At 44.5% G+C, this 14,919-nt stretch overlaps 1 protein-coding gene across 8 annotated transcripts in view; it reads left to right on the forward strand.

Moving 5' to 3' along the window:
• The window catches only part of LOC118703341 (CREB binding protein), a 157,496-nt gene that overhangs the window by 138,059 nt on the left and 4,518 nt on the right, over positions 1-14,919 (forward strand). For all 8 annotated transcript variants that reach the window (XM_036410218.2, XM_036410219.2, XM_036410213.2 and 5 more), the window contains 9 exons: positions 3,509-3,586; positions 3,894-3,961; positions 6,548-6,698; positions 7,069-7,215; positions 8,077-8,190; positions 9,283-9,448; positions 10,454-10,621; positions 13,906-14,067; positions 14,432-14,713. In XM_036410218.2, the coding sequence (XP_036266111.1) occupies positions 3,509-3,586; positions 3,894-3,961; positions 6,548-6,698; positions 7,069-7,215; positions 8,077-8,190; positions 9,283-9,448; positions 10,454-10,621; positions 13,906-14,067; positions 14,432-14,713 (1,336 nt within the window). The remainder of the gene's footprint in view (positions 1-3,508; positions 3,587-3,893; positions 3,962-6,547; positions 6,699-7,068; positions 7,216-8,076; positions 8,191-9,282; positions 9,449-10,453; positions 10,622-13,905; positions 14,068-14,431; positions 14,714-14,919) is intronic.

Here is a 14,919-nt window from a genome sequence, read left to right on the forward strand (position 1 = left end):
CTCAGCCCCCATTGCAATTCCATTGCTCCCCTCCACCAGGTTCCCACCCCACCCTCTGCCCTTTCTCCACCCCCCATTGTTCTCATCCATAGATGCACAGTTTATGTTCAGTCTCTTCCCAAACCCCCACCCCCCTTTTCCCCGAGAATTGTCAGTTCACTCCCCTTCCATACCTCTGATTCTATTATATTCACCAGTTAATATTGTTCATCAGGTTTTTTAATTCCCTTGGTTTTTAGATTCACTTGTTGATAGTTATGTATTTATTGTTCATAATTTTTATCTTTATTTTCTTTCTCTTCCGAAAGAACCCCCTTCAGCAATTCATATAATTCTGGTTTGACGGTGATGAACTCCTTTAGCTTTTTTATTTTATTTTATTAGTGAAGCTCTTTATCTGGCCTTCGATTCTGAGTGATAGCTTTGCTGGGTAGAGTATTTTTAGCTGTAGGTTCTTGCTATTCATCACCTTGAATATTTCTTGCCATTCCCATCTGGCCTGCATGGTTTCTGCTGAGAAATCGGCTAACAATCGTATGGGTGCTCCTTTATAGGTAACTACCTGTTTCTCTCTTGCTGCTTTTAATATTCTCTTTTTGTCTTTTGCTCTTGGAATTTTAATTATGATTTGTCTTGGTGTGGTCCTCTTTGGATTCCTTTTGTTTGGAGTTCTGTGCGCTTCCTGGACTTGTAAGTCTAATTCTTTCACCAGGTGGGGAAAGTTTTCTGTCACTATTTCTTTCAGTATGTTTTCGATATCTTGCTCTCTCTCTCATCTTCTGGGACCCCATAATTCTGATGTTGGTTCGCTTGAAGTTGTCCCAGAGGTTTCTTACATTATCTTCAACTTTCTGGATTCTCTTGTCTTCTTGCTTCAGCAGAGGAGTGTCTTCTGGCTCTTTATGTTCCAAATCTTTGACTTGATTCTTGCGATCTTCCATTCTGTTTTTAGGACTCTATAATATTTTTTATTTCAGACAATGTATTCTTTATTTCTTGTTGATCCCTTTTCATATCTTCATAGATCTTATAGACCTTTTCTAGGAAATTCTTGAAAAATCTTATAAGCGTGATTTTGACCTCTATATCCAGTCTCTTCTTTTCCTCCATTTCTTTTGTTTGTGAACTGTTTCCTTGTCTTGGCATTTTCACAGCTTCCCTGAGTTGGTAGGGTAGCTTTGTGTGCTAAGGTGTCCTATATGGTTTAGTCGCAGGGGTCCTCAAACTTTTTAAAGTGGGGGCCAGATCACGGTCCCTCAGAGAGCTGGAGGGCCGGACTATATGAACTACTAATTCCTACTGTAACACCTCGGCTGCGCTCACTGCCCAAAAAACCTGGCGGGCCGGATCAGACTCCTCTGCGGGCCACATGTGGCCCGCGGGCCGTAGTTTGAAGACGCCTGGTTTAGTGAATCAGCCTCTCAGTTACCTGAGGTGGACTGTCTTGGTGTAGCCCTTTGTGGGCTGTGTGTGCAGTCTTGTTGTTAAGCCTTGCTTGTTGTTAGTATCACTGGGAAGCGTTGATCTCCAAGCCAGTTGGCTATGAGGATCAGAAGTGTCTCAGCTAGGAGGGTTTCTGTATTCCGCTTGAATGGGGCAGAGTCTCGGGGTGGCACAGACAAGCTTTGTTGAATCCCGCACAATTGGTTGCAGGCGCACGCACCTCTTTGGTATAGGCGCAGACAAGCTTTAGATTCCTGTCTGTCACTCCCTAGGAGAGTCCCATTCACTATAAACGAGAAACCAACCACTGGTAGGGCTTCTGTGCTCCACTTGGATGAGGCGAAGTCTCGGGTGGTGCAGACAAACTATATTCAGCCCCTCCCTACGAGGGTCTGGTTTCTGAGTCCCGCAGTCATGGCCGCTGGCTTCACACACCTCCGAGAGATCTCTGTCCACTGCCTGACAGTCTGGCCTCTCCCTGTCTGGGGCCGTCTATCGGTGCAATAGGGTGGTTCTGTTTTCCTCCCAAACAAGAAAGCCCTCTCTGCATGCGCAGGGAGTAAGCCAGCAGTGAACTCGGCCCGCCCTCTCCACGCTCCGCAAGCAAGCTGGCTGCGAAGTCGGGCAGCTGCCTTTTTGCGCACACAGCTCTCTGCACCTTCACAGTTCCTGAGGTTCAGCGTGCCTTCTCTCTCCTTCCCAGATGGTAGAGCCTCCTCTCAAGCCAGCCGTCTGGCGCTTCAGGGTGATGTTGCCCCTGTTTTTCAGTTCTAAATTCAAATTTGTTGTGGTGGGCTGCATTCCAGTGTCTATCCTATGCCACCATCTTGGTTTCTCCTCAACAAAGGAACTTGTTGACAGTGATGGGGCACTTGAGGGATTGAAGGTTCAGAACACCACCAGATAGAATGGGGGAGCAGCACAGCATGGGAGGGCCATGTAATGGTGCTGCGGTTTTGCATGTCTTTTTCCTCCAGTAGAACAGGAACAGAGAAGCTGTGTAAGGCTTGATTTGTGGTTTACTCAACAAGGACAGTGGAAGATCAGGGACTTGATCATGTATCAGGTAATAGGGCTCAGCATCCAGACTGATTAGAAGAGCCTGAACCCACTTTCTTCTCACTTAAGACTTCCACCAACTGTAAGTTGTGATGATGCTAAGGGAGTGGCTAAAATACAGGTTTTTACCTTCAAGTATGTTGGCAATTAAGATTTTCAGGTGAGCTTGGATGGGGTCTGCAGTAGAGGGCAAGTGACTTAGTGCGTCCCCTTGCTTCCATTGTTTACTTGAGTAAAACTGTCATTTACTAGTCAGTTTGGAACTTCCCACCTTTGTTATTAACTCAGAACAGACACTTCCGGTGCCTAGGCATAAGAATAAATGTTTAGCCAAAACCGGTTTGGCTCAGTGGATAGAGCGTCGGTTTGCGGACTGAAGGGTCCCAGGTTCGATTCTAGTAAAGGGCATGAGCAATGGTTGCGGGCACATCCCCGGTAGGGGGTGTGCAGGAGGCATCTGATTGATGTCTCTCTCTCATCGATGTTTCTAGCTCTCTCTCTCCTTTTCTCTCTGTAAAAAAATCAATTAAAAATATATGTGTGTGTGTGTGTGTGTGTTTGAAACAGATGCTCTTAAGTATGCGTGTCTGTTTAAAAAAAAAAGAATAAATGTTTATAATATTGAAAGTATTGTTCTCTATTAAGTCAATTTAGTGTGTACTTACCTGGAGCAAGTATTTGTCTTCAACATGTATAGTACTGTCAGAAATATTGGCCTATAAAATGTGCCTTTATCATAGCACTTTTTAAAAGTAAAGGTTCATTCCTAATTGCAAAGGAGATTGGGAGAAGAGAGGAATGAGGCATTTGTAAAAGAAGGGTTCGAACTTTTCCCACAGAAAATATACTGATGCATTTTTAAAATTTGACTGAATCAATCAACAAGTGTATTAATACCAGATGCTCAAAGTAATCAAGAGGACAAGAGAACATAGTACACAAGCTCCTACAGACCACTCTGCTTTGTGGTTTCCTGTGCATTCACTGTGCTTTCTTTGTCTTCTAGTTTTGTTGATTGCAAGGAGTGTGGCCGGAAAATGCATCAGATTTGTGTTTTACACTATGATATCATTTGGCCGTCAGGGTGAGTAATTTCCTGTGATCTTGGGGAAAGGAAAGCAGTTTTGCACAGAGTGGAGGGGAGGGTGGCTGCTGCTGCATTTCATTCATTGTCAGCAAGAATTCAGCAATTACAATAGATGGCAGTTGGTCCTAAGTTTTAAGTCGTGTTTGCCTGCTTTAGGAATTATAGAATCAAAGCAGTCTGCCTCTTCACTTTTGTATAATGATGCAGTTTAAACAGCCATCAAAGTATTCTAATGCTGCATTTCATTAGTTTGGCAACATATACTGTTTTGTATAATCTAATCACACCCATTATGTTTTTGCAGCTTTGTATGTGACAACTGCTTGAAGAAAACTGGCAGAACTCGAAAAGAAAACAAATTCAGTGCTAAGAGTAAGTTATGGAAGGATTTCTTTTTCCTGCTCTGTACATTGTAGAAAATTGTATAATTACCCAATTTTCCTTTGGTTCCTCTCAACACATGACTTTGTAGATGACCCGTCCAACATTTTTTATCTGTGAGTTTGTTTTCTAATATTTTGTATTTTTCTTGTCTTCCCCTTAAAAGAACCATTTGACCTGATCATGATATCAAAGTCAGCTTTTTGCTCAATCCATGTTTTAGATGCAAGTGTAGAAAGCTTAGATACATTGTAAACTTTGTGAATTCTAAAGAGAAAATTTGTCAGCAGATCCTTCTTAAATAGCTTAAAAATAACACCTCCCCCAAAACACACACACACACACACACACACACACACACACAAACACACACAGATGTTCTGTCTGAGCCACACACTCAGTCTTGGGGCCAAGTGTGGGCAGCCACTTGCTGTTGTGGACCCTGCTGTTATGAGGAATGACCTGGGAATTGGCCGCCATCCATCCAAGACTGGTAGGAGCCTGGTCTGCGCAAAGATTTGGGGATGTTGCTGCATTTAGAGTGGCTGTTGCTACTAAAAGTAACTTTTCATATCTTTTTATATATATATAGATATAGATATGTGTACAATACGTAACCTTTGTCCACTTGATTCTCAAGTACTGGGGGCACCTTCCACAGCATGGCATTCCCAAGCTGTCCTTTTGCTGAGTTTATAAGTGAACCTGAGTAGGAAAGCCACCTACAGTGGAACCTTAAAGTGCACCTTCCCAGCACTCCCTGCAGCAGGATAGGTGACTAGCATGGAGCTCAGGGCGTCTCTAATAAGACCCAGGTCATCTGAGGTGCTGAGAATAGAAGAGAGCTGTGCGGGAAGTAGGGGACATGAAGCAGGCAAAAAGGAAGTCATTCCATAGGCTTCCAAGTCATTGTCAATTCAAGTTCAAACTCTGTAGTTAATAAAATCCATAGTTATCCTATAACTTAAACTCACTTTTATAAAATGTTTTGAGATACTTAGAAACTCACTGGCTACTGTAATTTTTATTGTTGAAAGTATTACGTGTCCCCTTTTTTCTCCCATTGACCTCTTTATTGGCTACTGTAGTATTTGTCTTTAGGGTTTCTCCACTGAGCCAATATTGACATTCAGGACCAGATAATTTTTATGATGGCTGTCCTGTGCTTTGTAGGATTTAGCAGCATCCCTGGCTGCAGCCCACTAAATATCAATAACCTTCATCTTTATGAATGGTGAATATCAGAAATGTCTCCAGACCTTGCCAGATGTGCCTTGGGGAAAAGTAGTTGTCTCTACTTTAGGGGGTCTATTCTGAGTGAGATCACATTCTGAGCAGTCAGCAACTTAAAAACACTTGCTTAGGCCAGAGCTTCAGTGACCGAACTAAACTGCCAAGAGAGCTAAACCTCGCTAGAAGAGCAATTTCAGCTGGAAGGCACAAGGGTGAGGTATAGGGGGTCACAGAAGAGCCAAGAGCTGGCCCGGCTCTCATCTTACCCCATGTCCAGAGAATGGTAGAGAAGACACATGGACCTTTGGTAGATGAGCTTGAGTGTTTAAGATATAGAATATTTGCTTACAAAAAAGGATCTTAGAAGTCTAGTGTCACTCCTTGGGTTCCAAGTTTTTGTAGATCACAAAGGAAAGTTTACCTCATTCATATTTGCACTGAGTATTAGAAATGTCTTTCAACTGATAGTCAGTGAATAATAGTCACAACTGACCATCCATCCAGAGCCACTTTCCTACCTTACACCACACACACATTCAATTTCTGATGGTTAAAGGAGAAAGAAACAACTGAAAGTGAACTCAAGGTCACAGTAAGAGTATTTTTCCTGTGCTGGATTACAAAATAAACCTTTCTAAAAAAAAATAAACCCAGAGTGGGAAAGCAATAAGCTGAATGATTTGATCACATAAAGAGAAAAGTGCCCCCCCACCCCCACCCCTCAATCTGGGAGAAAGGCCTACTGCATAAACACAGAGACCTGAAATACACTTCATGAGTGCATCACATGGATGAGAATCACCCTGCTTTCACTCTGGTGATTTGAAGAAAAAAGTAAAGACCTAATTTTAAAGGTCCTTTGGTTTGCTATTTGAAAATCACACCCCAACCAGGCATCGAACCCACAAACTTTCGGTATATGGGATGACACCCTTAACCAACTGAGCCAATTGGCCAGGGCAGAATGTTAATTCTTTTAAAATATGTTAAGTTGCCTAGCCAGTTTGGCTCAGTGGATAGAGGGTCCGCGTGTGGACCCAAGGGTCCCGGGTTCAATTCCGGCCAAGGGCATGTACCTTGGTTTCAGGCTCCTCTCCGGGCCCTGGTTGGGGTGTGTGCAGGAGGCAACTAATCGTGTCTCTCTCTCACATCAATGCTTCTCTTTAAAAAAAAAAAAAAAAAATCAATGGGAAAATACCCTTGGGTGTGAAGATTAACCAAACACACACACACACACCAAAATATGTAGATTACCCTGAAAGGAAAAGGAGGAATCTGTGATCTCAGTTGCCTTCTCCATAGTTCTTCCAAAACACTCTCACCTGCTCCTTCTAAACTTTTCAGGACTGCAGACCACACGATTGGGAAACCACTTGGAAGACCGAGTCAACAAGTTTTTGCGGCGACAGAATCATCCTGAAGCTGGGGAGGTCTTTGTTCGAGTGGTGGCCAGCTCAGATAAGACTGTGGAGGTCAAGCCTGGGATGAAGTCACGGTTTGTGTGCAGACTTTGTGCTATTTTCTAAAACAGCATTGTCCCACTGCTTACCCCACCTGGTTAACAAAAGCCCCACTTTCTGACAAGGCTTTTTGCATAATTTAAGATTTTCAGTGGTTAGTGTGTTACAAGCCCTTCTTTCTATCCAAAATTCATTAGAAAAGGTAAAATTCCCAATCAAGTGAAACTGTGTCACAAAGAATAGGATCAAATCTCCAAGCTGCTCACACTAGTGGTAAGAACTCTGGGCTGGTAGTCAGAAGTGACAGGCCTTTCTTTATCTCCTCTACCCTGAGCAAGATATAGGTTATAAAGCACCTTATGAACAATGACACATGCAAACATCAGATTCTGACTTTTGTTTCAGGTTTGTGGATTCTGGGGAAATGTCTGAATCTTTCCCGTATCGAACCAAAGCTCTCTTTGCTTTTGAGGAAATTGATGGAGTGGATGTATGCTTCTTTGGAATGCATGTCCAAGAATATGGCTCTGATTGCCCCCCTCCTAACACAAGGTAGTCCTTTATCTCCTTTCAAGGCGGGTCATGCTGTCTTATAATGCACTAAGGTTCTATGTGTCTTAGAGAACCTGTGTGCTTTAGAGCTGGGTTTAAAATAATGCACTATTGCCGAAACCGGTTTGGCTCAATGGATAGAGCGTTGGCTTGGGGACTGAAGAGTCCCGGGTTCGATTCCGATCAAGAGCATGTACCTTGGTTGCGGGCATATCCCCTTTGGGGACGGGGGTGTGCAAGAGGCAGCTGATTGATATTTCTCATCGATGTTTCTAGCTCTCTATCCCTCTCCCTTCCTCTCTGTAAAAAATCAATAAAATATATTTTTAATTTTTTTTAATCCATTCTTGATTAACCAAATTAGTTTATGTTTCCTCTAAGTCAGTGGGGTGTGGGGGTTTATATGACTATTTGAAGCCCGTTTTATGTTTTGAGTACTCATGGATTCTGGTTCTGGTCTTGCTGTTGTCCCTGTCTTACCTGGGGCAGGTAGAGCCACAGAGAATGGGGTGGGAACCATTCTATGAGCCTGGACATTCTCTGATGTACCCAAGAAAACAATGACGTACCTCTATAAAGAGTTCTTTCATGTTCTTTCTAGAATCTGGGTGAGAGGGAATTTTAAAAATGTCTTTTCTTCTTGCCCTGATTTATCCATGGTTCTCTGTGGTAAATGATGAGATGCCATTGCTTTTCACTTTGGTGATGAAATTGGATTCCATTTAATTGATTGGCAGCAGCAGTTGGCAATGGGAGTTTTCTTATGTTTTTATATCCTTTTTGTGGTCCGTGTAAATGCTATTGAACAAAATTTATTTTGGGATACCCTGAACTGTTGATTAATTTCTTTCCCACCCCCAGACGTGTATACATATCTTATCTGGACAGTATTCATTTCTTCCGACCCCGATGCCTGCGGACAGCTGTTTACCATGAGATCCTTATTGGATATTTAGAATATGTGAAGAAATTGGGGTAAGTTTCATTAAGATTATCCAGAACTAATTAAAACTCCATTTTTAATTTTCACTGTATATTTAGTTTGTGAAATAACGAGAATGTTTCTTTAAGTTTGATGTGTTTTTATTTTAGTGTCCTTAGGTGGATTCTGAAGCCTCCAAGAGCTTCTCTCATGTTCTTGGGGCTTCTCAGCACAATGCCTGCACTTTTTCTGCCTTCTGCATTCTTTTCATTATTGTTCCATTCTGGTGTCTTTGTGAAAAAATTTTATGAAGCATATGTTATATATTATAAAATTTGCCTATATCAGGTGTACACTTCACTGACTTTTAGTAACTTTATGGAGTGGTGTAGCCATCACCCTTAATCAGTCTCAGAACATTGTCATCCCCCAAAAAGATCCCTCTGCCCATTTGCTCTTAATCCTTGTCCCACCCCTACCCCCAATGACCACTGATCTACTTTCTGTCCCCATAAATTTGCTTTTTCTCAATGTTTTGTAGGAATGGAAACCTACAAGTGTGGTCTCTTGCCTCTGAATTCTTTATATCTGTTGTCGTGTTCTGGATCTTTCATATTCCTTTCCCAATTTGAAAAAGTTAGAGATATTTGATTGAATTGTCTTAAACAGAATGAATAAGATTTATTTTAACTTTAACCCTTAGAAATACCCAGCTGCCTTTTCTATGTGCAGAAGAAAGTATGTGAAATTCAGTGTGTCCCTGGGTAAAGCCATTTAAAAACCTAATGAGTCTCTGTCTTCCCGGGCTTTCTGCTGTGTTCACGGGTTCCCTTACAGCCTCGGTCCCTGCCCGACTTGCACAGCCTGAGAAGGAAGCATCTTTGTGCTGACTTCCAGGCGTGCATTTGCACACTAGAGATTTTTGGCCTTACCACGCATCCCCAACTCCCAGCACACTGGTTTGGAATCTCTAAATGTCTTATCCATTCTGCCACAGCATTGTGGTCATTTCTTTGCTTTCCTTTTTCTTTATATATATTTATTTCTGAACTTGCTTTGGTCCCTGTTCCTCAACTGTTACTCCTTGAAAGCAGGGACAGATTTGCTCAACACTTTCATCTGAATTATGAGTGTGTGTCCTGCAGGTATGTGACAGGACACATCTGGGCCTGTCCTCCAAGTGAAGGAGATGACTACATCTTCCATTGCCACCCCCCTGATCAAAAAATCCCCAAACCGAAGCGCCTGCAGGAGTGGTACAAGAAGATGCTGGACAAGGCTTTTGCAGAGCGGATCATCCATGATTACAAGGTACTTGTGCTTGCTGAAGGAGGCGTGCAGTGGCTTTGTCACCGCTAATTTACATACTTTCAGGTGTCTTTTTCTCACACTCACGGGTCCAATGCATGAAATATGTGCGCATTAAAAGGGAATTAATTAGAGAAAATATTTTTAAATTGTTATTTGCCCTTGTTCTATAATAGAAGTGTCAGAAATGAAAGAAAATTAGTAAAATGTATGTGAAAATCTTCTTCTTTCTGGGGTGGGCCTCAGGACCCAGCATCAAGTCCCTGCCCACCCACGCACGCCTCGAAATCATGTGAGACCCAGACTTGGCAGGCCCAACCCCATCAAGCCCTGCCGGGTGGGGGGCCCAGCCTCAGATCCTCTGGCCCAGCGCTAAGCGGAGAGTGCAGCCTCAGATCCTCTGGTGCACGTAGGGCAGGAGGCGCAGCCTCAGGGCCCCCCCCCCCCCCTGCGGTGCCAGGTCAGGGAGCACAGGCTCAGGTCCCCGGCCTGGCACCAGGGCAGGAGGCTTGCCTTGAGGTCCCCCATCAAGCCCCACCAGACGAGGGGGCACAGCCTCAGCTTCCCCGGCCTGGCTCCACTCAACCTTAGGTCCCTGCTAATCGCCCCGTCTCTGCTGTGAGTGCAGCCATCTTGTGACTGTGTGACAATTGATTTACATATTACCTCTTTATTATATAAGATTGTATTCAATATGTACACAGATAATAATGTAAAAAAAAAAAAGAAAAAAGATTGTATTCATTTATGAGGATCAGAAAGCCAAAGGGAAAAAAGTGAATAATGAAAAAATGTAAAAGCATCTTCTCTGCAGTCTATCAAGATTTCTCGTTGGCAGTCTGAAAGCAGTGCTGTCATGTCATCTGTTTAATTGGTTGATCTTGGCCATTGTGCACCATGGGAATATGCTGCACCAGGATCCTCTTCTGTGTCGTGGCCCTATTCCGCCTCTTCCTCAGGAGCTTTGCTTGGCCCCTATCTAACTGCTGTGCTTTATTTACTCTCCAGGACATTTTCAAACAAGCAACTGAAGACAGGCTCACCAGTGCCAAGGAATTGCCCTATTTTGAGGGTGACTTCTGGCCCAATGTGTTGGAGGAGAGCATTAAGGAACTGGAACAAGAAGAAGAAGAGAGGAAGAAGGAAGAGAGCACTGCAGCCAGTGAGACTACAGAGGTAAAGCCCCTAAGATCCCCAATCCCTCCTCCTGGAAAGCTGGTGCCCCAGGTGTGTGTGCTGAAGGACGAATTCTGGCAGGTTGGAGAGTGAATTTCTGCTGTCGAGTTCACAGGGTGTGGCCTTTTTGTGTGTGGTAGTATTTTCATACATAACCTCACCTTGTCACTACGCACAATAGGTCCAGGACTTAAAAACACAAATCCCACTGGTTGCTGGGCAAGCTGAGATGTGGGCACATCACCTCCTAGATGGGGACAGGAGGTGCTTACTTCAGCATCTCTGGGCATAACAGAGGACCAAGACACAGAAAGATGAGAGAGGTGGGCGCCCTGCAAGGGAGCCCAGAACAGGTGACGACAGAAACAGATGTGTCATGAATGTGTCACAGCCAGGGAGCAATCAGTTGATTTAAAAGAGTATTTTACAAACTATACACACACACCTGAAGCTCTTTCTGTGGTGTCAGCACTCGTGTACTCACGTGTGCAGGCATCGGCCTAAGCAGTGCACTGAGAACTAAGGAAAACACCATCCCTGCCCTCTTGTTTTTCTGGTAGGAAAAAACAGAAAAACACATGCCCAGCACATTCGGAGATAGTGGTGCAAGCTGTGGAGAAAAGGAAGCACAGGGAATTAGGAGGGAATGGGGGAGGGGCTTTTTTGGGCAGAGGCATCTGAGCAGAAACTGACCTGGTGAGAAGGAACCCAGAGGGTCCTGGAGAGAAGAAGCTCCCAGCAGGAGGAGGAGAGACTCAGGCATCCGAGTTTTAAGCAAGTGCGCCATGCTTTGAGGTGTCCAGTAAGACTCGGTGTTCTGGCTCGTAGCTGTAGAGGCTGTGGGAAATTCGCTGTTTATTTCCACAGTAGCAGCCCCAGAGTTTTGGGTGGATCTTCGTGGTATGTAAGGAAAATCCTGGGTCAGGGTTGCCTATTGTGTCTGTTGCCGCCTCTACCTGAGGGAAGAGGGAGAGGGAGAGCATATTTGGGGGAAGAAGTCAAGAATTGCCTGCAGACATGTTAATGTTGCAATGCCTATAAATATCCAAGAGGAGCCCTGGCCAGTTGCTCAGTGATTAGAGCTCGCCCCTAGGACTAAAGGGTCATTTGTTTGATTCCCAGTCAAGGACATGTACCTCGGTTGCCTGCCTCTGGCCTAGTGTTAGTGGGGCTTTCTGGGAGATAGAAATAGACAAAGGCTGATGCCTGAGCCAACTATTGCTAACCATGGATTTGCTTGTGGTGAGGGATGGAGGCACCATTCTGGATATCCAATCACTTAACTAAGGGTTGGCTTAGTTACGGACAGCACTTGTGATGGAATGATGCTTTACCATTAAAAGTGGTCTTAATGCCAGGCCCGGTTTGGCTCAATGGATTGAAGGGTCCCAGGTTCAATTCTGGTTAAGGGCATGTACCCTGGTTGTAGGCACATCCCCAGTAGGGGTTGTGCAGTAGGCAGCTAATGGATGTTTCTAGCTCTCTATCCCTCTCCCTTCCTCTCTGTAAAAAAATCAATAAAATATATATATATTTCTTAAATAAATAAATAAATAAATAAGACACACGGAAAGGTGCTCGCCATAGTGGAGAAGCACCAGGATGCAAATTCAACTTGTGTATAACCCCAACTTTGTAAAGAAAAACACACAAAGTAAATGTGCATAGCTGTTATTGCTTTGGTGGCCATATATATATATATATATATATATTTTTTTTTTTTTTTTTTAATTTGGCTATGTTTTCTAAACTGTAAAGTAAATCTATATATTTTATAACTTTTCAAATATAGGCTTTAGCCCAGCTGGTGTAATTCAGTGTCTGGGCATCGATCTATGAACCAGGAGGTTGTGATTCTGTTCCTGGTCAGGGCATATGCCTGTGTTGTGGGCTCCGTCCCCAATGGGGGGCTTGCAGGAAGGTAGCCAATCAATGATTCTCTCTCATCATTGATGTTTCTTTCTTTCCTCCTCTCCCTTTTTCTGAAATCAATAAAAATATTTTTTAAAAAATAATAAAATAAAAGCTTTATACTTTAGAATAAAGGCTTACAGAAAACTTGAGCAGATGATACAGAGTTAGATGTATTCTATCTGGTACCTGGCATCTTAAATCTGTGTGCTGCATTTGTTACAATTGTTGAACCAATATTGATACATCATTGTTAACCAGAGTCCAAAGTTCATTCAGTGTCTTTAGTTTTTATCAGTGACCTTTTCTGATCTGGGTCCACGTTACATCCAGTTGTCAGGACTCCTTAGCCCCTTCCTAGGTCTTTCTCAGAGGTGGTGGTGGTGGTAGAGGTGGAGTGCAATTGCACTTCCCTTAAGATGTCTCTCCTTTCAGCACCCAGAGTGTGTGTATGTGTTTATCTCTCCCCCCACCTTTCTCTCCCTACCTCTTCCTCTCGCTCCCCTGGTTATAAACTAAGTTCTTTGAACCTGAACCAGACCAAATGAGCGTTCTCACCTTGAAACCTGAATGACTAAGACTGAGTTCTTCCTAGACTAGGAGCATTTTAGCTGAGCAGCAAAACCCCTTCGACTTAAGCCAATTGCCGCACTAATGTGTGTGTTTCAGGTCTGAGTGGGCCTAGGGAATGGGAGCAGGGTCAGGAAGATGTCCTGTAGTCTTGCTTGGGACCTGGAGGGGCCACTTCCAAATCTCTGCTCCTATCCATGCAGCGGCTTCATCATTAGCACCTTTCCCATTTCTCTCATGGATATTTGGAGTCTTTCAGTAAGCCACTGAGCATGCAGGATATGCCATGGAACTGCAGGTGTCCAGTGGGACGACGTGAAACAAAGTAAAATTGCTTCCTCTGTTGCTAGATTCCAAATTAGCATCCCAGGTGTGTTCTTCCCTCAAGAGGTAACATGTTCTGTGGCCTTCGTGACACAGGCCACACTTGCTCTATGTTTCTGTATCACCACTGGGCCCATTGGGGTCTTAGCTGACTATATAGGCCCTGCTTCCATCCGCATCACTCTTCCCGCTGCAGTTTCCCTGAGGGCAGCAGTGTGTTTACACAGCCCATATAGGTAGAGGTCTGCAAAGGGTGCTTCTAGAGTGACACTCCTTTCAGCACCCAGAATGTGTGTGTGTGCTGACTTATCCAGATGAGGAGACAATCACAGCCACTTATTATTTTATTTTCTGTGTTCCATTAAACATGGTCTGTGTTGAGCACATCCATAGTCCAGGGCCTGAAGCTGGGAGTCCCAGCGAGATACTGGACCTGGAGGAGGAGGCTGGGCTTGTCTGACAAGTTTGTATTGTTGCAGGGCAGCCAGGGTGACAGCAAGAATGCCAAGAAAAAGAACAACAAGAAAACCAACAAAAATAAAAGCAGTATCAGCCGAGCCAACAAGAAGAAACCCAGTATGCCCAATGTGTCCAACGACTTGTCCCAGAAGCTCTATGCAACCATGGAGAAACACAAAGAGGTGAGACACAGGCAGGCTACAGAGCCCACCATTTCTGACCCTCTGGACCAAGATAAGAGGGGGGGAGGTGGTTGCTAAAGAAGCCACATTCCTGCTCCTGGCCAAGAGAAGGGAAAAGGCATGGTGACACTGTGTCTGGTGCATACAGTGGGAGGACAGCCCCTACAAGGCAAACCTGGCTGGTTGGAATCACCACACAATGCATCATCAAGTCACTTCATCCCCAGGGAGTTGGGCCTTTGACACCCTCCTGGGACAGCAGGTGTCAGGCTCAGCAGGCTGGGGTAGCCCAGGGCCCTGCAGGGCCACCTCTCCTCAGCACCTCTCTCTGTGGGCTGAAATACTCCTGGTGTTCTTCCCGCAGGTTTTCTTTGTGATCCACCTCCATGCTGGGCCCGTCATCAATACGCTGCCCCCTATTGTTGACCCCGACCCCCTGCTCAGCTGCGACCTCATGGATGGGCGCGATGCCTTCCTCACCCTCGCCAGGGACAAGCATTGGGAATTCTCCTCTCTGAGGCGGTCCAAGTGGTCCACGCTGTGCATGCTGGTGGAGTTGCACACGCAGGGCCAGGACCGCTTTGTCTACACCTGCAATGAGTGCAAGCACCATGTGGAGACACGCTGGCATTGTACTGTGTGCGAGGTAGGCCCATCTCTCTCTCCCTGTGCCTCGCTCTGACAGAACTGGCAGAGCTGGTGTGGTCCATGAGTCTTGGCTGCTCCCAGCCCTCTGTGGTCTATGCATTTGCATTTTAGATTGAACTATTAGACAGTTGGCACTTCTCAGGGGTAAAAAATGACAACAGCTCCTCTAAGGGCGCTGTTGATTATGGGATAGATTGTTTTGAG

Source organism: Pipistrellus kuhlii, unplaced genomic scaffold (genome assembly GCF_014108245.1).
Source record: "Pipistrellus kuhlii isolate mPipKuh1 unplaced genomic scaffold, mPipKuh1.p scaffold_m20_p_4, whole genome shotgun sequence".
NCBI lineage: Eukaryota > Metazoa > Chordata > Mammalia > Chiroptera > Vespertilionidae > Pipistrellus > Pipistrellus kuhlii.